The 26,084-nt window shown below is 45.1% G+C and overlaps 1 protein-coding gene across 1 annotated transcript; it reads left to right on the forward strand.

The window, feature by feature from the left end:
• LOC126545598 (cysteine-rich secretory protein 2-like) lies at positions 1-22,034 on the forward strand. The gene is made up of 8 exons (XM_050193519.3): positions 1-115; positions 11,176-11,295; positions 15,949-16,085; positions 17,352-17,445; positions 18,701-18,849; positions 19,229-19,332; positions 19,440-19,531; positions 21,601-22,034. The coding sequence occupies exons 2-8, from the start codon at positions 11,211-11,213 to the stop codon at positions 21,741-21,743; spliced, it is 804 nt and encodes a 267-aa protein (XP_050049476.1). The 5' UTR covers positions 1-115; positions 11,176-11,210; the 3' UTR covers positions 21,744-22,034.
• Positions 22,035-26,084: the final 4,050 nt, after the last annotated feature.

The raw sequence follows: 26,084 nt of genomic DNA on the forward strand, positions 1-26,084 counted from the left end.
TATTTGCCTCGCCGAGCGCCCGAAGAGCACTCCTTGAGCGCATTAAGGCCTTGGTCCCGGGGCAGCAGCGGACCGGCGCCCAGCGCATCCGTACGGCGGTATTTCATTCAAACACGTAAGTGCCGCATGCTCAGAGTTAGCGAAACCCTTTTGGTTGGGCTTTCGGGCGGCTTGAAATGCGCACACTGTGTGTACCAGCGTGGTTTACCGTGACTTGTTTCCGTAAGCGAAACCCATTGTATCCCGACCACGCGTCATTGAGCTTACACGCGTGTCGTCGACGCTCTCGGCAAAGTCAGCGCTGCCGGTAGCGTTGAAATAACGAAGCACGCTGGAATCACTGCGATGTTGAGCCCTCTCCTAACCACAGGCGTACCCTATAGTTCCTTCTCACCCTCTTTTCTCGCATGCATATTATTGTTAGGTTGCATGAAACGAGAATGCTTATATAATCAGATAGTCAACAATGCGAGGGATAAGGGAGATAATTTTCCTAACACTCTGGAGAACTGTGCAGCAATCCGGGAAAGGGAGTGGCAGTGACGACAGGCAGAGTTGAAGTAACTGGCTCCCACACAAGCACAAAAATTTAAAAGTAATATCAGACTTCAACCCTCGGTAAGGGCACTCTTTATGTTAATCAGCTTCTCTAACTATACTATCCAGAATTGAGCAAACACAAGACCCCGACGACAATACAAGAATTACCCCCGGGCGCGCGATCGACGAATTCAGCGTTACGTTGCTATGTCAGCACTTATTAGAACAGCACAATCAATGTCATTCATTGGCATTTTATTTAGCGAAAATTATAGTACCACCGCACACAAAAAAGTAAACAATCAATAGTGTCAATTTTAAATACACGACTTTTGGCAGAAATGATATCCAACACTCTCCTCTTGAATAAGGAAGTAAATATTTAGTTATACTATCTTTACACTGGCACCACCAGGGCTGTCACACAGTGCCAATCACAAGAATTGTCCCGCTGTCATACATCGAATTAAGGGAACAGTAGGAATTTTCCATTCATATTGTACTCACAGTGGTCAGTAATTGGGAACGTCTCCATTTGACATCGTATCATCTGCTGTTTGACTCAGCCAGTGGAAGCTTCATTGTGCATATATACCATAATCCCTCGCTCTTATAATATTTAATTCCTATCATTCTTTCTCATTCGCAAATGTATTCTGTAGAGCAGAACCTTCAACACGACCTGTACAAGGGTAGCAACAACTACAATAGGCGTATGAACAGAATGTGCGTTTTCGCCCGCAACAAACATGCTGTCAAGGAAAAATTACTAACCATCGCATACTGCGGCTATGCGGAAAATGGTGAATGGAGGGGTTTGTCTGTCTCCTACTAAAGCAGGAGACTGAAAAAAAGAACTTAGAACGTTCAATCAAAATATATGGTTACGTCACCACTGGAGCAAGGAGGCCGGACCAGTTAACTCTCGTGCATTCACACTGTACCTTTCACCTGGTGCTTAGAGCTTTACGTTTAAAATGGTGTAATAAGTCTCTTCGCGATAGAGTTGTCATTGATAAAATGGAAAAATTTCCGATGACAGTTATTGCCAACCGCATCGCTCTAGGAATAGAAAGAGCGCAAGCGGATCACTATATGAAGTTACAAATAAGAAGAATGGGTAAAGAAAGAAAGGAAAAAGAGAAGAATAAAGGAGACGTTCATTTGGGTTGCGCACGAGCGAATCAAGAAGTCGGTACATGTTCACTGAACGCTGCATTGCATTTAGGAGTCGCGGTGTACACAGGCAGTAGCCCTCATTGCGCTTGTTCGTGATGAGGCTCAGCCCGTAACGAACAATTACAGCGCTGGATAACATATCCAACAAGACAAAGAAATGTATAGTACTTGCAGCCCAATTGCGGAATATGACGTCGATACAAGTAGGGCAGCGATGAACGCCGCCATGGGTGACAGTTTCGAGAACGCTCGCTCTCAACGCAACAGTTAAGTGCGGCGACATCAGGCACGAACACTTCAAGCAATGAAACACGAATACGGATAGGCAAAACAAAAGGTTGTGCACTCGCAAGCGTAAATTTCAAGCCATTTTGGGCAAGGACACAACCGCTAACACTAAATTGAATATTTAATGCACCGTAAAATCGTTCTGCACTTTTTCATGTCGAAATTGCGCACATTACCCCTTAGCAATTTTATTCGACATCCAGCGTCTCTTTGCGCTTACTTCAATTTATTCGACGTATAAAGCTCAGAACCCGCACTAACAAAAGTTCGTGCACGGGAGTGGTTCGTATGAAAAAATACTGGCCGATTACGATATATATATATATATATATATATATATATATATATATATATATATATATATATATATATATATATATATATATATATATATATATAAACGGAAATCTTCGTGAATACGGACCCAGATGTTTTCAACGAATGTTCCGCAAACATTTGTGCAATCGAATCCCCGAGACTGCCGAATGCGAGTCAAAGAACTTCCTTCTTTGATTCGTATTCGAGCCAAGGTTTCGCATTCGATACTACATTTTATAGCGAATTTGTGCTGGAATATTCTAAAGACGTACCGATTCATGACAGAGTACTCAGAAAGTTTCAAACTACATCACCGAGCGTAGACCATGAACGGTCAAAGTTCTAGAAGTTTAATCGCGTATGATATTACACAATGCGCCTATATTTTGCGTGTAGCGGGGCAGCAGGATCTATGTTGGTGCATACTGCAACACCAATTACATTCCAAAGTCCTCCGCTCTCCCATCTGAACCAGAAAACGTTCGCCCGCACCACGCCTTGCGACATGCACTTCGATATTTTGAACATTTGACCAAATTAAAGAAGGGACCCCAGCCACCCACGCAAATCCACCAGAGGTACGCCAAGCGAATGCCCAGGCAACCAACGTACTCCATGAAGTAGCTCTCGATTATCAGGTACGGCAGATAGCCTACGTAGAAAGTACACACAAGCGACAGCACAAAGAGCAATGAAGATAAGTCCCTTTCAAGCTTTTGACTGCTGTCTCTTGAGCTCGTAACCTGAATGAAGCGTGGCATACTCGTGTCCGGCAAAGGCTGAGAAGACTTCTTTTTCGCTGACAACACGTAAAACATGAGCACCATGTAAATAACGGTGGTGACACCTACGGGCACTAACACTGTGGCGATTCCGTTCACGACGCGAGTCGACCAAGGGCCCTGCAGCATGCAGTGACTAGTGAACCTGTTTGGTCGAAAGCATCCCCAGTATTCTACCGAGCGCGGAATGGTCAGCGCCCAGGAGACCAACCAGGGCACGACGCTGAAGACATGCTTCATCCACTGGCGATGCGGGGAGCCGTAGTGCATAACAAGCATGTAATCGTCCACATTCAGACACACGATGCAGAAGGCCATTGTCTGCACCGAGGATAGGTACAGGGACCCCGTTACTACGCACGCGACGCGGCCGGGTACTTTGCCGCTGAGTTGAAACGCCGGAGTCGCGAGCGAAGCAACGCACAGAGTCACCGCCGCGACGCAAGTGCTCGCAAGCAGTCGAGCAGACAAACAGTCTACCGGCATTGGCGACCGGAGAATAAGGGCCACAGCCATAACAGCACTGACCACAGCACCCACGGACGCGACGCCCACGACCACGGCTTGAAACGACAGGTCGAACCAATAGCCGTAACACACATCGTATTCCAACGGCGTGGGTGGTGTGCCGAGCGATGGTGATCCCGCAGTTGTCGAATTCATGGTGAAGCGGCTACGGTGTTCGCCGGCTCTTCATTGAAACAGCAGGTACGAGGCGGCGCACTGATCGCTCAACTCACGGCCGACCACGCGCCGCACTCTCTGACGGGATCATTTTTTCGGTCCGATCGCAGCACTCGGTCTGGGCGCGGTACCGAAGAAAGTTTTCGAAGCGCATTCACAACTCAGCGCAGGCAGCCGCCGCTAGCGCGGATAGGACTGAACGCTGCGCCCTCGCCCAAGCGCGCACATGAGGGCGGCTGCGCGCGACGAGGAACTGCCGCTGAATCAGAAGGATCCATATCTTCTTCCGGCGGAGTTTTCTTGACTCAGAGTGCGGAGGGGGACGTTGTGTCACCTGGTGCAAAAATGCTCGCGATTCCAAGTAGGCGGCTCACGCGCTCGCGCCGGGAGATCGGCTCCGTGTTTTCGTAGTACGGGTTCCGCGTTCGTCAAATATTATTTACGCGTCGCCGGAACGCCGTGACTCAACATCGCTCAGCGCGCGCGCTCGAGCGCGCTCCGTGGTGCGTGAAATGAGTGCTATCAGTGGACGCTATAGGACAGTGAAAAAATTCCTGCCGTCGCTATGCGAGGCCATCCCGTTGCGCACCCGCTCTTCCATTCGAACCGCTGCGCGCCCGTCGAATCAACTTCGCACGGTACTTGAACATTGCGAAGCTGGGCGTTCGCTCTCGCGGCACGCGGCTCGCAGATTGAAATGATTGCATTCCACGCGAAGAATGTTGATGAACCCGTCATTTCCAACAGAAATTAAAACGGGCCTCCAGAGTTGTACAATGTCCAACACAAAACGATGATAGAAATTTGTTTCAGTTTCACTAGACACATCTGTCCCGCTTCTCTCCCCTTTTTAATGGTGCAATGCCCTCTGCCTATGAGAGGGCAGAACTTTTCTAGTCGCACGGCTTGATTGATCTACGCTGTACAAGCTGACAGCTCATGAATAGTGAAATGATGCGCGGCTCATCTCGATATCAACTGATACTCAAATTGCCTGCGGGACGTGGACAGTCCGCATTCGTTATACGGCCCATGCCCTCGTGCCATTCGCGACAGCTTCTACGTCACAGACACAGTTTATCTAGTTTTATACGTCTTGATCACCGTGGCTTTGATTCATGACTAGCCACTCGGCAGAGCGGTCGGATCGAGCAAGCGGCGACACAGATTGAGTTCCATCAGCTCAAACGGCTCAATGGCCACGGTGAAGCGCGAATTCTCAGACCCTCCAAATGCTCCTTGACATCTTTCTCTCACTGTATCGCTTTTGCAAAAAGAAATAAGAAGGGCAGGGTCTTCGAGTTCATGGCCGACGTCGCCGACGTAGGCCAATTTTTCTCCAATGACGTCAGCACCAGGAGTTCCTTCGCAAAAAGAAAAAGAAAAGCTCAAGTATGATTAAGTGCGCACAAACAACCCTTATGAAATGCAGGAAGGACTTCAAGGGAAGTATCAGTATGCGATTCTGGATAAAAAGAAAAAAAGCGACAAATGAAGCAGCTGCATGTAAAAACTGCAGGTCACGGAATATAGTAAACTGTAGCCGAATTTCGTAACGAAATATTTCCCTTTTTTCTTATCATCCCTGGCGCTGACAGTCCGCACCCGCCGATAGCGACTGCACTCCTGCGTACCTGCGTACGAGTCAATGACGATGGACGAAAAGAATGAAAAATGAAATCGTTACAGTATACGTCCCATAGTGAGGCACCTATAGTGTCGAGACCGTAACCGACAGTATTATCGCGTCAATAATTCGCGTGGCTAATGTCTGAGGCTTTGTTTCAAAGAAACTTCTTCGCATATCGAATCCCCCACGCAGCAAATGGTGACATAGTCCGCCTTGACGCTTTCTTAATTTCATTCGGTGTGAGACGGGCAATTCAAGACGCGCTACTTTCTGAGATAGTACGACGTGCGGAGCTAAATCGTTTCCAGTATCGTTGCAGAGATTCGGGTAGGTTTTCGCTACCGCTAATTGTCAAGGTGTGCGATAGCATGCTTACAGGTTTGAGAGGGATATATTTTTTGTATAGGTGCAATGACGTACGCGCGGTACGTACTTGCGTCACAGGAGACGTTTATATGCCTCGTATCTCTTACAAACTTGCAATTTGGTGCACACTTGACGAGCTCGCGTCAGCTCCGAGGTGGTAAAGTCAACCTATAATGCTTATAAGGAAATTCCATCTGGATGCCCGACCAGTTCCAATCCCCTTATCAAGAACCGACGCTGCAAGAAAGCTTCACATTGTGGTTAAAGCAATGGCACACAAATACTGGTCTTTTCCCAACCTCCTGAAGTGTCATCTTCATAGGCTGGATCCATCCTTAAAGCTACAAGTGCCATCAAAAATTTCCCGCTCTGAGGCGACAGTATTGGGCAGCCTCTGGCTCGGATTGGCATTTGCGATGACCTACTTGTTCCGCATTGGAATGGGGGATACGCCCATGTGCGACTCTTGCGGAACCACGGAAACGATTGAACACATCCTATATATCTGTCCCCAATACGACGTCAAGCGCGATTTCTCCGGACAGTCCTGAACCAGCTGGACTCTAGACCATTTTCCGTAATGAAGATCCTTGGACCCTGGCCGTACGCATCAATGGCACAGAAAGTCACGAAAGCGCTCTTGAAATACCTGATATCCACAGGTCTTGGGAACCGTGTGTAGACGTCGGGCGAACCTTCCACTGTGCGCGAAACTGTGCTCTCTCTCTCTCTTCATCCCCATACCCCTTCCTCCAGCGCAGGGTAGCAAACCTGAATCTGGTTAACCTTGCTGCCTTTCCTATCTTCTATTTCTCTTTCTCTCTCTCCTGACCGATGAAGGAATCGAGCCTCTGTCTTCCAGCACAGCAGCCGAATGCTCTAATCACTAGACCACGATAGCACGCAGGCTCCTCGCATGCCAAAGTTGCTCTTTGAAACGTCTGGCACGTGCGTCACGTGCCAATTCCCCGCATTCTTCCCTCGTGAGAGCTAGCGCTTTGAGACGCTGTGCTAGGCTTCATTGCGTTCGGGATCGGCCTACATTTCTCATCGGACGGATACGTATACATAGTGGGCGAAGTCTGCATATAATGCTATCGCATTAATAAATGCGTTGTCATACCAAAGCAGAGACACATTTAAGATATATTTTAAATACATATCCTAAAATATTTAGAATAATGAACGAAAGGAGCGTAGCGCCGCTCATTAAGGGCGTCTGGTCAATGCTCACTGCTTCCGCAATTCTTCAGAGCTTTGGCATGCATGCTTATACGACTTCCGACACAATGAGAGGGCTCTTTGCAAGGAGCACTTGAAGTATGTCATTACCAATAGTTTCTTTATGTGTTGAATTTTACCGGTCTCTGTCACTTAACAATCGACACGCTTACAGAGGTCAACGAAATCCTCAATGTCGTTTGTAAGCGTTCTGCCAGGTTGTGCCCAACTACGCGAACAAATTTCGAACGGAAAAGCGACCGATAACCTCCAAGAAAGACATTTGGAAAGCAGACCTCTTCTGAAAGTTCACTACGTAGCTTTTATACCATGGGTTTACCACGACCGAAAGCTAAAGGATGACGCTGCTCAACTTCGGGCTGTCACCCTATCGGTTGTGCATGCTCGCCCTCTGGTACGACATCGTGGTTGTCTGTGCCTGGAGTTTCTGGAGATCCGTAGCGTAGAGCACTACTCAAGGTCAAACATCATTCATTCATTCATTCATTCATTCATTCATTCATTCATTCAGAAAAAGACCTTACAGGATCTGCATTGGGCATTGAGTAATAGCGCTGACACAATATATGTAACAAAAATTGAACAATGGAAAAAAAAAGCCCAGAACGAGAAAATCAGTGCAACGTAAGTTCGTCAATTATTTTTTTTTTTAAGTAAACGAAATAACATCAAAGTGCGTGTGTGGGCGTGGATATGCTTGGATATTCACCACAAATGAGGAATTGCAGCGAAACCTTCCCAAACCAGAAAGAAATGGACACGAATATCAGCAGACAATAAACGCACAGGGCATATTAGGTGAAAAGCACGCGCAGGTTTTCACGATCTGTTGCAAAAAACGATTTCATCGGGAAGATATATCATATGATTTGGGAGTGGAATGGTGTCACGGAGGTGCCAGCAAACATAGTGCCATCTAAAGAGCAGTGGGAGGAGCTGATGACCAGTGCTGACCCGGTGGACCAGATACGACTGGTGAACAGAGTACCGCGGACAGCCGAGGGCCATGGCATCCTGGACTAAGGAAGCCACCCACCTGAGGGTGACATGCACAAGATCGCCGGCTCTATTTTTTTGTAATAAAATTTATTTCATCATTATTATCAACGGAAAGACCATTCCATTAAGATATGTCATGAGGTAGAGCAAATAAATTCAAGGCGCCTCTCTTTCCAAAAATGTGTTTGAAGCTAAGATGATTATGCAATCGTGATAGGCGTGGGGGTTTTCGAGCGGTAGCTGGCATGGCCTATCGGCATGAACGCATTCGTGAAGTAGACAGAGCAGAGTGCTTGTGCAATGAGTTTCCAAATACTACAATGACATGTCAAGCTTAATTCGTGCTATGCTATGGCTATGGTCATAGTTTCGGGCAATATATACCAGGTAGCTCTGTTCTGTATACATTCGTGCATGATAGCTAAGTAATCCTAAGACGCCCTCCTGGAGTACCTCAAATGTGACGGCAGTAATAGAAGAGGGACAGTTGTTAACAACACTAAAATGACGGCGAAGTGATAAATACTGAAGCAATGAAAGTGTTAGTCAGTAAATAGCTACAGGGCGGGTAATTTAGAAATAAGACAGCAATAAGGAACACGAAAAGAATCGAGAAAGACGGAATCTGTTTGCTGGCTCTTATTCATATTAAAACATAAATAAGTTAGGGACTGCAGTAATTGGGTTTCGTAAGAGAGGCCTTTCCTAAAAATATTTCCTTTAACAAAAAGAAGAACTTATTCATTTCAAGGTGGAAATATGCGGCACAGTTATCTGCCCGAGTAATCTGCATGAAAGATATATAAAAAATATTGGGTAGTAGTTTTCAGGTGCATGTTTATTTCCGTTTTTTTTTTTATGTAAGCAACCTTCATAACGGGGAAACGGCGCGAAATAAGCTAGATAAGACGGACAGGCGCTGTCTTGTCTCTATTTTTTTCTTTCTTTACGCGCTGTTTCCCCGTAATGAAGCCATACCGACAAGCTCAAGTTCAGACCATTTTGAAGCAAACAAACCTTCGCAATCTTCCAGTCAACCGGTAATACACCTCACAATAGAGGCTCCTTCCAGATGTAGTAAAAATGATACTCGAAGTAGACACCATTTTTTAAGAGCTTTGTGTTAATTTCATCAATAAGGATAATATTTTAAAGGTATTAATGAGGAAGGATATACCTTCAGTTGTGGCATCGAGGAGTGCCATAAATATATATTCACGTGCCAGAACGACTGTAACATTGGAATAGTCTTTCCTGGTGAACACGCATTTAAAAAAAATGTATTAGATGCCGAAGAGCATTCCTCGTCTGAAAGATGCAGTTGGTTATCGCTTAGCAATAAAATGTCGTCACCGTGATTGGGTGCTACCGCTTATTTATTTATTTATTTATTTATTTGTTTGTTTGTTTGTTTGTTTGTTTGTTTGTTTGTTTGTTTGTTTGTTTGTTTGTTTGTTTGTTTGTTTGTTTGTTTGTTTGTTTGTTTGTTTGTTTGTTTGTTTGTTACCGTCCTGTAGATTGCGGCACTGAAATGCTCTGAAATAGAGAGAGAGAAAGCTCCTTGTCGAAAGAGAAATAGAAGAGAAATATTAAAAACTAAAATTTGGGGCGTTGAACATCGTATTTCAGATAATGCTAGAAAAAAATTAACAATTTTGGCAGTTTATAAAGGTCCTATATAGTCACGATCTCTGTGTAGAGTTAGACAGCCTTCTATTCATCCATTCCAGAATGTTTTTATCGCCAAGACGTCTGATATCGTGGTGATGGGATGCACAGGTGAGGAGGGCGAAATTCGAGTATAGCGCTCGCAGTTACTTTGAGCAACAGGGTTCCAATAAAGTGCAGTTCTCCACTGACTGCTTCGTTATGTGTGAGTCCTTACGATTGAATTTCTTGTTCTTATTCCTTGAGAAGGTGTACATAATACTTTATGCACTGAATAGTCACGTTGTAACAGTATGACAGCAGGGCTTGCCGGTACATAAGCAAGTAGAAATCATGGAAATACACTGTACTGCCTTCAACTACTGACCCAGTAATCATGGCGCGCATAACGTGCTCATAAATAAAGCGAAGAAATAAGGTACACCAGAGCACAAGAAATGTGTTGCTATTCACAGCTATATCTACACACACGCATATGTAAGACGAGACCCATGAATAACCTATATAAACCATATAACTGTGTAAACTATAGGCGTTCAATTGGACGGCACGCACGCGCACACACACAAACACACGCACGCATGCACGCACGCGCGATCAGATCCGAACAATGCCTTTCACACCATCAAAGACGAAATCACAATGCCTCCTAAAAATGTGTTTCATAGTTACACAGAAACGTTCGGCAGCATGTTACACTCCTGTAACACGTGAAGACGAAAGCCTGCTGGCTGCACACTTGGTAATGCGTCGTCTCGCATCGTCGCATTGCTGCATTCGCAGTTCGGCTTCGCTTCGTTTTCGACGCTTAGCTACGGCTTCGCGCGCTTTTATAGCGGCGTCAGACTCGCACCAACGACGATTCTTTTCGACTTTACGTTGCATTCTCTCAGCAGTTGATTGAAATGTGCGCTGTTCCGTGTATTGTATGGGTGACTTCAATGAATGTATGCACTGTTCGCTTCACTTTGCTGAGCGCTTATAGCCTCAGCCTTACCGGGGTATAAGTCACTGCCTTTTTTGCTTGCTTACGGGGGTATGAGCCATTAAAAAGGCCACGTGGTTGCTGTTTTTTTTTTTTTTTTTGTACCACTCAACTAGACTCCACGTTTCTGTACGTTGTACGAGTGATCCCAATGAATGTACACACTATACGCTTCACTTTGCTGAGTGCTTAAGTTGTAGCCTCTGCATTACGAGAGCGATGAGCCATTGCATTGTTTGCTTGCTTAGGGGGGTAAGAGCCATTGCTGATAATGATAGTTTTTGTACCATTGGACCGGACGACGCGTTTGTTTGTTTGTTTGTTTGTTTGTTTGTTTGTTTGTTTGTTTGTTTGTCAAGGCTACCGGCGTATGAGCCACTTAAGGCTTTCGCCTTAATAAAGTGTACGTGCACGAGCAAATTCATTACCCGCTTCGAGATTCTGCATTTTGACCCGTGCAAGTCTAATAATTTTTTTTGTTCTTGTTTCCGCAGAGTTTGAAGCACTCAGCCGAAAGTACTATCTTGAAATGCAAAACATGTTAAACGAATTGACATCTCTATGGCTGCTTTCAGTAGGATTTTGCTGCGGAGGAAATATTCCTACATTGCCAAGTAAGTCGATACAATGACCACATTTCTATATATGCCAGGTTAATTAAGGTTCATGAATAGGTTGAAGCATCTCTTTGTGTCCTAGTACAAGGAAATGAAAAATGAAAGGGAGCGAATTGACTTGCTCACACTTACTTTATTGTCTTTTGTGCAAACGCGAACTACCTTCTGCAGCATACATTGGAACAAAAGAAACAAATATAACAGACGCACACTGAGAACGCAAGACCTGAAGCCATCATTCTCAGTAAGTTACCGTGAAAAGAGAAAAAAAAAAGATGTGACGCGTTATGCAAAGTCTTCTAATATGGAGCATTATACGTTGGTTGCATTTTCCCGCTGAATATGTTGCATTGAAGCACTATAATCAGCCGGTCCGTGAATTGTTCGTCTCTTTCACTATACACATTTTCCGTTTACGGCGTTGGCCGTATATTTTGAGCGATATGTAGGGACCGCGTGTGTTCGTTTAGCCCGTTACTAGAACACGAATCGTTTGAGAAACTTGTCTACCGCACTTGGCATGCGCTAAGGCCGCTTTTATCATTATAATGATATATGATATTATTATATTATGTACATTTCTTCGGGGAAGCAAGATATGATGGTGATGATACAGCTTTATTAAAAGAGGGATGGTTCATCAGCCAGTTAAGGGTAATGTAGTTGGGGAATTGGGAGATGAAGACAGGGCCAGCCAACGGGGAATGCTTCCCGCGCGGTCACACTATGCGGAGAATGCCTGATTCCGCAGTAAACGCGAACAGCGCTCGCAGTACGCTGTCGGCCTCCGCTGAGGAATGGATCCCCTCCTCGAAGCTGGCCACTTGGCCCCGCGGTACTTTCGTCAAGGGGCTGCGTAATTTGGGCACTCCCGCAGCAAGTGGCGCAGTTGCCGTTTTGCACGATGGACGACCTGTTTGTATGGGTGGTAGCGCTTCCGCCATGTCAGGAAGACGTCTTGTTTCCTTGTGTGCAGGCCAGCGTGCAATAACATCCAGCGTAAGTGCAGTACCGGTGCGAGCCTTGTGCATGAGTGCGTGATATGCGTGCGACAAGCTTGCAGGCAGTGTATCTTCCTTCAGCGAATGTTGTTGTCTGCGTTCATGGAGCTGTCGTCATTACAATGATATATAATATTATTATATTATGCATACTTCTTCGCACAAACAAGATACAAGTGCTCAGGTTTTGTCTAAGCCACAAATAACGTCAAAACACTTCGTAGAGGAGTATATATACTCGAGAAGAGACGAAGAACTTCAACGACAACCGCTCACAGCGCGCCCTGAAGAGTTTACGTCTATACGCTCGCCAAAAGACGAATGTCGTGATTGCTGCGCCGAAGCCATCTAATGCTGCTGACAGTGGGCCGGTGGGCCAAAGATCACAAACGAAGGCGGCAGAAGCACGACAAAGCATACCATGACAAAAATGCAAGGATAGCGAAGCGTGGCTTTCGAGTTATTGACAGTGGTCTGTAGTGATCGCCGCCGCGGGCCTCCCGCGGCTGGTGCCGATAACAAAATGAGCGCATTGCCAGTTGCGCTTGCGAAACGTGTGCCGTCCTCGCGAGCGTTGCCCGTCGAGCTCTGCACTAAGATCACCGGTGGTTCGGGCCCGGGAGCTGAGAACCTTTCACCGGACCAGAAGGAAACTGCAGCAGAGCAGCAACGGCCGCTGCTGACGCATTTTAAGGCGAAGCTTTCTTTGCGAAGCCCCCCGGACTTTCCTGGCTGTGGCTGCTGGATGCAGCTGCTGTCTTGCCCCTCAGCTCACACTTAAAAAAAAAATTACGCGCCCAACGCGGGAATCTAACCTCGGTTCCCCAGCACAGCATCCCGATGCTCTAACCATTCGGCCACATTCGCACGTACTTCTGCCGTGCCGACGCCAAATAGCTCTCCGAGATGATCGCCGCCGGTGTCGCATTGTGTAGCACAGGTGCGCGAGAGCGAATGCGCGCGCGCCATTTTTCCTTTACACCAAAGACACAGGAATGAAATCGGTAAATTTATAACATTGAATTAACCGCTTCACGAAAGCTTCGCTTCCCATAAATTCCAAGATGGGCGTTTGATCTGCATAATTATTTCCCGCACAATGTTACGAAAGATCTTCGCATTTTTTTTTCATCAAATTACGCTTGCGTTCCGAGGATTTTTATAGATCTACCTCTTAAGACGACTCGCGCTTAGAATTAATCAAGATTGGCTATGCACGCGAAATCTGCACGCAACTCTACACCGAGCTAAGTACCCTGATGCAGCTTAAGGATTTGTAGATTAACAAAGAAAACGTCTTTGGAGGCTATAGCACAATGCCGCTATTTCACTTGGTCATTTTGAAGGTTCGGACATAATTTTGCGAGTCAAATAAGAGTCACCTAAATTAAATGATACCATAGTTAACATTTATTTGACTACTCTGCAGAGCATACGTTGGAATTGAAGTCAGGCACGGCCAATGTCAGGATCATTATATGTGGGAAATGAATTTTTAATTTATGCGATACATTTTTACAGCGTAGCTGTTAGAACCTCGGTGGGTTTCTCTTGACGTCTTAAGCTTCGCCGAGCTGGGGGAGGAGGAGCTGAGAAAGAGAGGGAAAGCAGAATATAAAAATATCATCGCGCAGCATAGCGACGCGGCGAGGGTGGGTGGAGCCTAGTGGGGGGGTGGGGGGAGAAGGAGCGGCGCGGCGGGGACACGGAAGGTGTGACGTCATTGCTCTCCGAGAAAAACCCGCGCGTTCGCTTCGGCGGTTCTCTAACTCGCAGTGGAAAAAAAATTATGCCTGGCACTGCTATCGAGACCACCAGAGCTGGGGGAAGCCCAGCAAAAGTTAGACTGTGTGTGCGGTTTGGCACTACTTTACGGGCCTTCCCCCAGCTCCGCTGGTGTCTGGTGTTCGCGATAGCGGAGCCACGCTTTTAGAAAATTTTTGAAAATGCAAAGCTTAAGAAGCAACAACTCAAGTATCATTTCTACAGCTTTATTAACTAAGAAATAAGAAGCGATACCAAAACTATACCTTAGAGTACATCTAGAGCGAACAAAATTGATGAGTTAGACACTGTTCTGCAATATATTACTAATTTGTTGATAGAACTTTTCAAAAACCTCCTAAATATTGTAATAGTTCTACTTAAGCCATAAATTCATTAATCACATTTGTCCGCTTGAGATATACCATGACCGCTGCAGTTTATAGAACCGCGCCTAGCCAAATGTCTAACCAATTGGCAATTTTTGTTAAAAGAATCTGAAGTCTTAAATATGAATTGTGCTTCGAGGAGTTGCTATCGTTTAACTTTCTCTCTAAAATGCAACAAACTTTATTCAAATAGCTCCACTCGTTATTTCGTAAAAACATTTCTGAATTTTACATGCATTTCACTTAGGATATCGAAGTTGACCACGAGCTAAAGCTCCCTCTCATGGACCCGGCGACATAACTATGCGTGCTTTAATGTATTTCGGGGAAGATTTCGGTTATAATAGTATTTCGAAGCTAGTGGCAGATTAAGGGTTCCTACAGGCGTGAATGCCTTCAGTACAGCTGGAGTGCAGTCGCAAAATCGCAAACCTGTCATCAAGTGGTTTTAACGTTAATTATTCAACCTTAATGATTCAATCATTTATTTTGTAGTTTGTCGCGTAAGTAACGCATGCCTCATCAAGTAGATTATACTGCATAGGTGAATTCAGGCTATATGCGACGGCGATTTCTTTTTATTTAAATAGCCTAAAGAATAGGCGAATCCCACGCATTCGTGGGAATCGATGATAAGCGTAGCTTGGTTTAATGTTTACTCAAATGTCTTCACTTCTTCTGCCCTTCTGTGTAGCTCAGCGCTCCTCGCTCAATGCCCGCTCTGGTCTAATTTTGTTCGCCTTACCTATTTCTCCACACTCTGCTTGTGTTGCCGACTTCAAATCTTGCTTCTTTTTCTACTTGTCTATTCGAAGACACGCCCAGTTGCACATACCTGGTGGCCCAAGTTCGCACAACACAGATACACAGCAGCCGTCAATACCTGCAAAGTGGGAAGGAGAGGCAAAATTAAGAAAGCTTCGCTTTAAAAATATGCCCGGCATTTGACTACAGTAGGAAATCGCTTTTTTCTTCTTGACAGCAAACAAGCACTCGCCAAAGTTTGCAAAAAAAAAGAAAAAAAAACCGAGTCATCAGGTTTCTTTTTTTTTTTTTCCAAACTTTGGCCAGTGTTTGTTTGCTGTCAAGAAGAAAATGTACACCCCTCGCAAGACGGCGTTCCGTCGAACCCAGGACTAAGTAGGGAATCACATACGAGGCCTCTGGCGTTAACATGCTCACTGGATGATAACGCACTTGTACTGTAGGGAATTTAGTTGCAATTATGGCACGGCAATTGCAATCATGGCAATCATGACGCCCTTACTTACCTTTGAGTATCAAGAGCCGTATGTTGAAGCGATCTATTTCATTCGCCATTTTTCTTTTCGTATCATCTGTCGCATCGAGTGGCCGACCCCAACGACGGCATCCCATTTACTGACGAAAACCGAAAAGAGTGGAAAATGGAAGTGGATCGCTACAAAATGTGGCTTCAAGTTCGCGTAGCATGCTAAGCCAGTAATTTTCTTTATGTACTCATTGATTATATAAAGGGCCCAAGGTGTATGGACACATGTTGCCAAAACAGAGCTTGGATACACGGTACAGGCCAGTGATGAAGAGAATCGTCTTGTACCACAACTTTTTTCGCACCAGAGTTGATCCACCAGCCAGCGATATGCTCGAAATGGTATGCCACCTTTATTTTGACATTTTTCTGCTGCCTTTCATTTTGCAAACCCAGTCGTACAGGTGCCGACCGCTTCTTTGCCGTAACGCTTTCATTTCAATAAAGAACTATGCCGCAGGGTCAGCTTCAAAAAAAAAAAAAATTGTATCAACCACCCTAAGAGAAATTCCTTGTGTTTAGTCGCAGAATAATTAGCCGATATGCTGAAAAAGCGATTCTGGTATGAAGAATAATTCGGCGCTCTAACAAAGTACTTCCCTCGGCCCAGCATCTCGTCCACCTACGCTCATGGTCTCAATGTAATGTCCTTACATGGCTTGCAAAATTTACAAAAGGAAACCAAGGATGTAACTTGCGTCGCAAAGGCCAAGAATCACGACAAGAAAGCTTATTTGTACTGACTCTCACCGTGTCTGGCAAAACTTTGCGTGCGAAGCTGCAGGTGACGCGCAAAGAAATGTGTATTTCACCACCGGAAAACAAAACATGCATATATATATATGTATATATATATATATTTGTGATGACGCGGTCTTGAAGCCTACCTCTACTCCTCCCAAGATCAGTAAAGCAATCTCAACACTCTAAGTACAAATAGAGTGCTCACAATTTGCACGAGCATCAGCGACGGTTTGCAGCATGTTTAACTCCAGTTTTGAGCTATCGCTTACTCTGCAATAGAGTATGTCAATTTCTCGCGTGCACACAGCAGTTACTCCCGCAAAAGAGGCCACCAACACTCCATTTGTTCATAGATCGCATACTACATCTGCCAGCAGAGCTCGCTTTTCCCGCCAAATACTCGCAAATTGCGTGTCGAAGTCGAACTGGAGCCGAATATTCACACCGACATATAACGATACACCAGCATCTTGTGACCACATAACTTGGCTGTCGAAGCTGAGCCATTACAGCCACAAAAATTCAGACACTGCTCACGCAGAGCGAGAGCTCGCGTGAGCAGTTTGATAGCAAACATGATAGCGAACAAATTGCCTGCGCGCTTTGTCGGTGACGTCAGTTATAGGCTGACGCTCTCACTGAAAACCATGCTTCAGAAACAAAGACGACCGCCCCAAACGTCGTCTGGCCTGCCTGTGTGATGTCAGGGCTCCAAGCTCGCAGGCATTGAAGGTGTCTGACTATTGAATCCGTACCTTACCGATGCGCTCAAATATGCGTCAAAGCATACCCATAGAGAAAGCATGCCTCTGGCGTTTATTTCGCCGAGTATACCAGCCACACACCCAATGCTGTCCTTTTCAGACATGGCACAAAGGAGCCGCTAAGGATGCGCAGCGCTGGGCGGAAAGTTGCCAACTTCTTGTCCATGACAACAGCTCGGGACGCTGGGTTGAAGGTACGCCGCTTTCTGTTCTTTGCATCCTAGAAAGTGACAGCGCCTGCGCGTATCTTGCACCCGCTGAAAAAAAATTCCCTTTTTCTTTCTATATGAAACCAACAGGCAGTGAAGCCACGGAAAGCATAAGTGAAATAAGGGTGGCATTTGACTGAAGTGTAGAAATAACAACGGAAATAAAAGTCGATGAAAAAATAATTTGTCGCAGGTGGGCGCCGAACCCACATCTTTCGCATTACGCGTGCGATGCTCGACCACTTGAGCTGAGGCAGCGGCCATCCTCCCGTCCACTATCTTGAGTATTGCGCACGCGTACGGAAACTGTGGGTTCGGCGCCCACCGGCGGCAAGTTATGTTTTCGTCCATTTTAATTTACCTTTTCCTAATTATTTCTGCACTTCAATAAGAAAAGCACCGTTATTTCCCTCGTTCTTTTCTTGATTTCGTTGCATGTTGGCTTCATATGGTCATGACCAAAAAAAAAAAAAAAGAAAGCGAGACCCTCGGTTTATTTTCTTCTTCTTTTCCTTTCTTTTGTGCTTGGATGCATAAAGCGATGTTTTTTTAAATAAAGTAACTGGAACGTCAATGCATTTCTCCGCAAAGTTCGGGAAGTAATATTTCGAAACTGGTGTCTCCCTGAGAATTCGTTCCAAATGGACCCGCCTTGCGAGACTCCACGGCTACAATTTGTAAATTGCAATATAGGCCATAAGGTAATTAGTTAAAACATAATTAGTGCATTTTTAATTAGTTGATTATGCATTTCACTTTTTTTTGGCAAGTAGTGTCCGCCTCTTCGAGTAGACCAGTTAATCAACTAGAACTGTACTATGTACCACAGGCAACGTTTAAAAATTTTTGAAAGTGTTCGCTGAAGCACCCGGTATATACCTACAGCCATTAAGTATAGTGTAAAAAGAGGTATAGCGGCAGATATGTCCGATGACTGATGTACAGAGATCGCACAGAGACTCGCACAGAACTCGCACAGAGATCATTTGCTTTATTTCCATTCTGCTTATTAACGACGCCAATAAGTTGACAAAGTACGGAACAAGACAACTAATCAAAAACGCTGACAGCCTAAAGTCAGTGCTCCCCTAACACCTGTTTTTTTTTTTTTTTTTTATTGCCTTACAATCAAGTGCGACATTTTTTGGGATCATATACTGTTATGCAACTGCACATGTGCGCTGTAGGAAGTGTGTCAGATATTTCTCGAGTAACCTTGCCATCATCATTACCGAAACAGATTATGGATCCTGTGGACAAAATATCTTCGTGTCGAATGTGAAAGTGCCATGGTTTTTCGCCATCAAGATATGGTTTCTGGAACATCACAACTTCTCTTTTGGAGATACAGGAAATAACGTTCCTTCCGTGGTCGGCCACTACACCCAGGTCTGTGACGACACATCTTGGCAATCTGCTACGGCTACAAGCACAAAGAGCAAATAATTTTCATGTCTCAGAGCCCATACACACTGTGTCCTGTGTATGATCGTTGTTGTGGCTTGTTGGTGGGCCAGTTGGTCTGGACCATGGTAAATGTTTAACAGCGCGAACTTGTCCTTCGTCTGTTCAATATGTTAAACGTTCCTTGTAGTAGATAAAATGATTATATTAATCATTTCCGTTTCCTGCCGGCTCGTTTTGATATGAGTTTTGAGGAATGCTGCAAAATTAGTGATATAGTGCTTACCTATAGCGAAGGAACTTGTTCTGTGCCAAGACCGTAGCTGTATACGCTACAACTTCCCATGCCGCCCCTTCTCCACAGATGGTGTGGTACAGTTCGCACAAAGTAGGATGCGGCCTTCATTACTGCGGTCGCAACGTTGTCAAGAAGCCGTTCTACAACTACGTGTGCAATTACTGCCCCATGTGAGTTGCATTCAGTGCTGCTTTCTGTGGCCATGAAGCAGAGCATTTCTTGATTTTGAAACCCTTTTACCGAGCTGCTTCTCTTTATATTGATCCTCATCTTTCAGCGGCAACTATCCTGAACGCTTTGGAAAGCCGTACACAAAAGGTAAACCCTGCAGCAAGTGCCCAGGCCACTGCCGCTCCAAGAAATTGTGCAGTTGAGTACATCACGCTCTTTGCTGGTAGTTTGCACTTATGCTGTGATATACGGGGTGATAATTTTTAAGTTTCCCGAAATTTTTAAAGATCGCCTGTGGCAAATAGCAGAATTCTTGACCTTGAGCTGGATTATTCGAAGAGGTGGGCATTGCTAGCAGGAAAAATCGAAACACATATACAGCAAATTAGACAAAGATCACTAATTAACTTCTTAATGAATTCCTTGCGGCACATATTGTAATTTACGAATTATAGCCGGTGAGCTTGCAAGACGTATCCACTTGAAATGAATCTCTAGGATGACACCAGTTTCGAGATATTTCCGAACGTGTGGGACGAAATACATGGGCGTTCAATTACTATTGCGCTTCGTTGCTTAAATGAGCGTTTTGTTTAAAAGGCACGTGGAACAACAGTGCACTTTTTATGCGAGCTTGATGGCGCATATCGCCCAGACAGGTGTTATTCTAGAAATTCATTTCATGTGGATACGCCTTGAAAACTCACCGGCTACAATTCGTAAATTACAAGATGTGCGGTAGAGTAATTAATTAAGTAGTTAATTAGGAATATTTAAAAATTATTTGAATATGTGTTTCGATTTCTCGTGCGGGCAGTGTCTGCCTCTGAATAATCCAGGTCAAGTACTAAAATTACGTTATCTGCAGCAGGCGAGTTTTAAGAATTCCGGAAAACATAAAAATGTTCACCCGTATAACTGTACCAGTGATTATGCAGACCGAAGTTAGCAGCGGCATAATGAGCACAGTAACAAACATAATGACTACACTTATCACTCTCACTCTGTTTAAAGACGCTTACTAGTTTGTGGGACGTATATAGTGCGGTAATGTGTACATGTACTGTGAAGACGGTACAGCTGCAGGGCACTGGCTGCCAACTGACCATTTATTGCGGTGACCATGATTCGTCGGTCAACACGCAAGAAAATCAACAAGGAGACAACTAGGAAATGAACAAATAAAAAAACACAACTATTCGTGAATACGTTCGTCTTGCCGTGGGCTTAATAAACGTTGGCCAACGGCGCGTTGCACCTTGATCGCCAGCGTACAAGCTGAGCGAACTCGGAAACATGCAAAAATCGAGAACCGGCGTCACTTTGGCAGTGCACTGTGCCCCGTCTGGATGCCAGCACTCTCTTTTTTTAGTCGTACGTACGTATATTCTCGCTATAGTTATAGGGATCAGCAATCACCTGCCTGCAGCTGTAGGCCAGTGGATATATATATATATATATATATATATATATATATATATATATATATATATATATATGACTTGACGGTAGTGAGAGCCATTTATTTTGGACTCGGAGAAAATTTAGAAAAGAGAGGGAGAGAAGGAAGGGAAGAATGACATCAGGCACATGCGCCTAGCGGCGTTATCCTTGACGCACGCTTGTAATCTGCAGCGGCGTTGTTGTCTATATCGCGTTGTTTCTTTCTCGTGGTATAATAGTAGTAAATATGGCGCTAGTTTCTTCTTGAAACGACCTTTTCATCGATAATGCATGGTAGATTTTACATTCTAAAGCAACGCTCGCGTTTCGTTCTTTCTCTCTTTCTTTTTTTAGGACACTGCAATGTAAGATTTAAATTTAATTTGTGCTAGTGATATGATTTTTCAACAGTAGTATGAACTGCAGCAAATATTTTGCGCTAAAAATGCTTTTAAGGCACTAATGGCCTCCCAGCTTAAGCTGGGACCAGGGGGGAATTCAGGCATCTCAATGCGTGGAAGGGGATGGGTAAGCAGGAGAAACACTGCGATGAGCCAGAATGCAGTCACCGATGGCCAGTAATTCCACTCCATAAAACGATCGCCTATCTGCAACCTATTGCTAAATATGGTGTCCCTGCCCGATGTCACGGAAACGGTGTGTGACCAGTATAAAAGTAGGGTACTGTACAATGGCTTAACTCATGCATGTGGTAAAGGTGCTGAAACAGCCTCTCCTCTGACTAACTGGAATTGTCTTCCTTTTCCTCTTTATAATTTTTTCTTTATTTATTATTTTTTTTTTTTTTTTTTTTTTTGCCTCAGCAAATGCCTGCGAACACGCCGACTTCTGGGTGAACTGCCGCGAAATCGCCAAGCACTGGCACAAGTGGCTGTGCGGAAACCCGTCCAAGGAGCAGTACAAGGCCTGCAGGGCGACGTGTTCTTGCAAGGAGCGCATCAAGTGACCAGCATGACACGGATCGCGGAAGGCATGGAGGTGTTTCGTGATAGAGACAGGCTCGGCACCCTTCGTCTGAAGACCAAAAAAACTACAACCAATGCAATGGGGCCCAGTCGCACTGACTGCATATTCCATTAATGGCCAGCCTTTGGCGCCATCCGCGCGGTGTACACGTTCAACCGCGCAGCATTATCAGATAGGGCATGCGAATATGCGCGCTAATTCTTTTTCCAGAGATATTTGGAACGGCACGCTTGTAACGAGAAGGAAATAAACCAGTATTTCTAGTCGCAAAGCGAGAGGTATACATTTTGAGTAAGCAAAAGCATCTAGGTATACATAGCCTAGGTCAAAACAGATTAAGAATTCAAATACGAAGATCAACATCTTGGTGACAATATTATAAAGCGTAATTGTGCGCAGTAAGCTATGCCATTCATTGTATTTGAATGTTCGCCTACTCACTCATGCACTGCTTCGTGTAACAGTGTGAACACCTGGCATCCTGCTTGGCAGCGAAAACAAAGGAGCGTCTCTTTTGCACGCCCACCGAATGCCTAGCGCCCCCCTTTCCTTCCCCCGTTTTTTTTTTTTTTTTTGTTTACTCGCATTTACGTGAAATTCCTTTACTGTTTTGTTTTAAGCTACCACATTATACCCTTCATTCGTGCTGGGAGAGAAAATGTCTCGGCACTGAAAGAAAATTTTAGCGCCTCTTATAGCTGGACCGCCCGAGCAGATGAACGGGGTCATTATACTACGAGGGGATATATTTAGCTGAAAGGGAACAATTAACCGCGCCCTATCAGAGACACCCGGCGGTCGATGGCCGGTTCGGACGCTCGATTGTGCACCGAGGCATCGAACATACTCCGGCTTCATCAGGAATGCAGCCACCGCGCGTGGCCGGGGCATTCAATGCGCGGTTTGAGCTTGAAGCGTAGAGCGCTTCAGCTTAGCATCAGCACATTGCGAACAGCCAGCGCAGGTGGGTCATTAAGGCAAATTTTGTTCGCAACGCTTCACGCAGAACCCGAGCGAGTGCGGCGGGTTGTACTAGCACAAAACTACACTGTATGAACCAGGAGGGCCGGGTACGACGGTGCCCTCCTCGCAAGGAAATGTGCCCTGTGTGCGGGTGTTCCGGCATTGGAACCTGTTCGCGCTCCACTGCCATGCAGACTGGGTTAACGCTGCTCTTCAGGGGAAGCTGCACGCGATAATTGCCCCCCTTCGAAACAGCCGCGCAGACTGCGGACCACCCACGATTCCTGCTCGAGTACGCCCCCATTCCTTCAGATGGCGCCACCCGTGCGATCTGAACTGCACGAAGTCTGCGTTCGTTTTCCGTTTTTTGCATGGTTTTTTGACTGAGCTCTCCCCCTTCAACCCCCTTCTTTCCTTCCCCCAACACTTCTTGCCTCATTGCGGCCCCGTGCACCAGAGCGCATCGACGAACATGCCACAGCACGCCACTTACGATGTTTCCTCTCTATATTAACTATTACAAAAAAATGAAGGTCCGATGCTACGTGTATTGTTCTTCCTTCTCGCTTTCAGTGCATTTTGTTGTTTACTACTTAAGCTTTCTAAATTCTGTTGTTTTTTTTTTCGCAGGACGTACCGCACTTTCGCCATAATGACTACAATTAGGGTTACCAATTATCTCGTTAGTTTCGCTTTCTTTCTTCTTTCATTTGCCTTTGTGTTTATGGAATGAGAAATAGCTAGACTTCGTTGCCATTGCATCATTGTTTTGTACCGGAGAATTGTGACGTTTTGGGCCGATCGCTTTTGGAGTAGGAAACAATTTTAAGTCGGGAATTTCAGTGTTGCAGACGCTGCGTAGTGAAAGTGCCTGCATATGCATGCATTGCGTACGGGAGTCTCTCCAAGCAAATGAGCGAGCGATAGTAAAGAAGCCGATAGCGGAGGCAGCCGGGCTTAAGGAAGATCCCTTTCACGCGTGAGTGAGGACGTGCTAAAGTTGTTCGAACGAAGTGGCTGCATATAGCGCCTGTCCATATGGTGCATGTAGGTCATTTGTTAGAGGCAAATAGCGCGCGACCAAATTCGTCTCTATACACCACGCCGCACCTTATGAGAGTGCGCATGCACTTGATAGTGAGATGGATGTTATGGTAGGCGTTTTGTATGCAACAGTGGTTGAAGTATAATGGAGGCGAGAGCAATCCGGGTGCTATTCATCAACTCAAAGGCAAGCGAGCATGTATTTGGAAACGTGAACAGGAAGGCTGGATTAAGAGCCCACTTTGTTTCTTCTTTTTTTCTGCTGATAAGAATAGCATGGGTAAGTTCATGACCGATGTGGGAAGCAAGATTGCTTGACATCAAGCACTACGAAACTTGAGAAGGCTAACATGGAGGCCTGTCTCGTGGCCCTTTAATTTCGCCGTTTGATTTTTCCAGAGAAGCCTATAGCTACCTTCGCACTGCAACCACATATGTGCAATTGCTCCTCGCAGCGCAGCGTCCCCTTCCCAAAACACAAGCTGAAACCATCTCATGCTCCTCCATTTTGCCGCTTTGCGAAGAATGATTTCTGCTTACTTTAATAATGATCATTAATTAATAATTTTATCTCAACAATTACATATCAGTCAATAATTATTTCGGTCATTGCAAATCTACTGAATATCTAAATTGAGAGTGTTTGGTTGACTTCGGTGCCACACATTCAGACGGTAAAGCACCAGTAGGGACGCTGCGGGGCTCTTTCGCACAGTCCCTGGCTCACATGTGCTTGCACTACGTCCAAGTCTCGCACATCTCGATTCTGGAACCTCGGCAGAATCGTGTTGAGCTGCCTCTTGAAGCAGAACATCTTGCTTACTGTATAAGAAGTAGCAGGTACCATGCGTGTGTTCCGAGTTGTGGCACCAAACTTAAAGACATTTGTTGTATCACCTCTCTGTGGGAAGCCCGCGAGAGCGCTCGAAGCGCTTCCTTTGTGGCTCCTAGTTTTCGTTGGCATGTTGGCAGATGTGGCATGTCTGGCATGTCTGGCACGTTTTACTATATAACGTGCCAGACATGCCAGACATGCCCTCGCGGAACACATGGTACGATACTGGATACGATGTGACATACGACTAGTCATTCTAACAACTGCATCCGCCAAGCTTTTCGAACAATTTTTTTACGAAAGGCGCGCCAGTCAAGCCTTCAAAAACAGCTAAAAGAATCCGCTGAATTCAGTCTACGATAAGAAACGTACAAGTAACATGTACTTTTTTTCCTCCTGCATATCTCTGAGGAAATGTCACCAGGTATAGACTCTGAATAATGAATACATTCTTCCGGAAGCGCAGTAACAGAAAGTGGACCTGGAAAAGCCCTAATAGAGAAACAAGAAATGAAATAGATTGTACACTCTCTGCCGATCCCAGCATAGCGCAGGATGTAGAAGTGTTAGGTAGCTCAAAGGGCAGTGACCATAGGTTAGTGAGGTCTAGGATCGCTCTCACTTTGAAGAGAGAAAGAGTAAAATTATTAGATAAAAAACAGGCCAACCTAGACGCAGTAAGGGTAAAAGTAGACGAATTCTGGCTGGTGCTCGCAAACAAATATGCAGCTTTAGAACAGGAAGTAGAAGAGAAGATAAACGTAATGCATGAAACCGCAACTAGGCTGACTTCAGAAGCGGAAATTGAAGTGGGAGGTAAGGCACCAAAGTAACCAGTAGGTAAGCTCTCCAAAGTAACAAAGGACGTAATAAGGAAACGACAAAGCATGAAAATGTCTATCTCAAGAGATCAGATAGAATTAATTAATTTATCTTTATTTATTTATCACAATAACGACAGCGCCCGTAGGCATTACAGTGGGGGGCAAACAAAGAACCAATAAATAACGCAAATAAAACAAAACATATACCCGGGACACTTTCATACTCGCACATGCGCACGCACACACACACACACACACACACACACACACACACACACTGGGAAAAAAATGAGAAATTACATTTTAAACGCTTCACTTTTGCAGGCTATTTCTTCAATCTTATTTTCATGGCCCAGCCATTGTGAAACGTAATCAGGCTTGGAAAAATATTTCCCGGGGTCTATACCTATTCGAAAGTGCAATATGTTGTGAAAAAGATTCATTCTAAGCAGTGGCGTAGCCAGAAATTTCGTTCGGGGGGGGGCTCACGTTGGAGCTTGGCCTCCTCATAGAATTTGTCGAGGGATCAAATACATGCATAATAGCTGCATTGCCACTGCCAAATGCTTTCGAACTATATCAGTGCGAAACCAGCAAAGCAGTGCATGTCGCTGATATGATAAATGTAAAGGCCGTGAAATGAACAAGTTGAAGA

The sequence above is a fragment of the Dermacentor andersoni genome, chromosome 1 (assembly GCF_023375885.2).
Source record: "Dermacentor andersoni chromosome 1, qqDerAnde1_hic_scaffold, whole genome shotgun sequence".
Classification (NCBI taxonomy): domain Eukaryota; kingdom Metazoa; phylum Arthropoda; class Arachnida; order Ixodida; family Ixodidae; genus Dermacentor; species Dermacentor andersoni.

Coding starts and splice junctions, on each gene's coding strand:
- LOC126545598 (XM_050193519.3), top strand. CDS start 11,211: ATGCAAAACATGTTAAACGAATTGACATCTCTATGGCTGCTTTCAGTA. Junction 11,296..15,948: donor AAATATTCCTACATTGCCAA/GTAAGTCGATAC, acceptor GATTATATAAAG/GGCCCAAGGTGTATGGACAC. Junction 19,333..19,439: donor GTGTGCAATTACTGCCCCAT/GTGAGTTGCATT, acceptor CTCATCTTTCAG/CGGCAACTATCCTGAACGCT.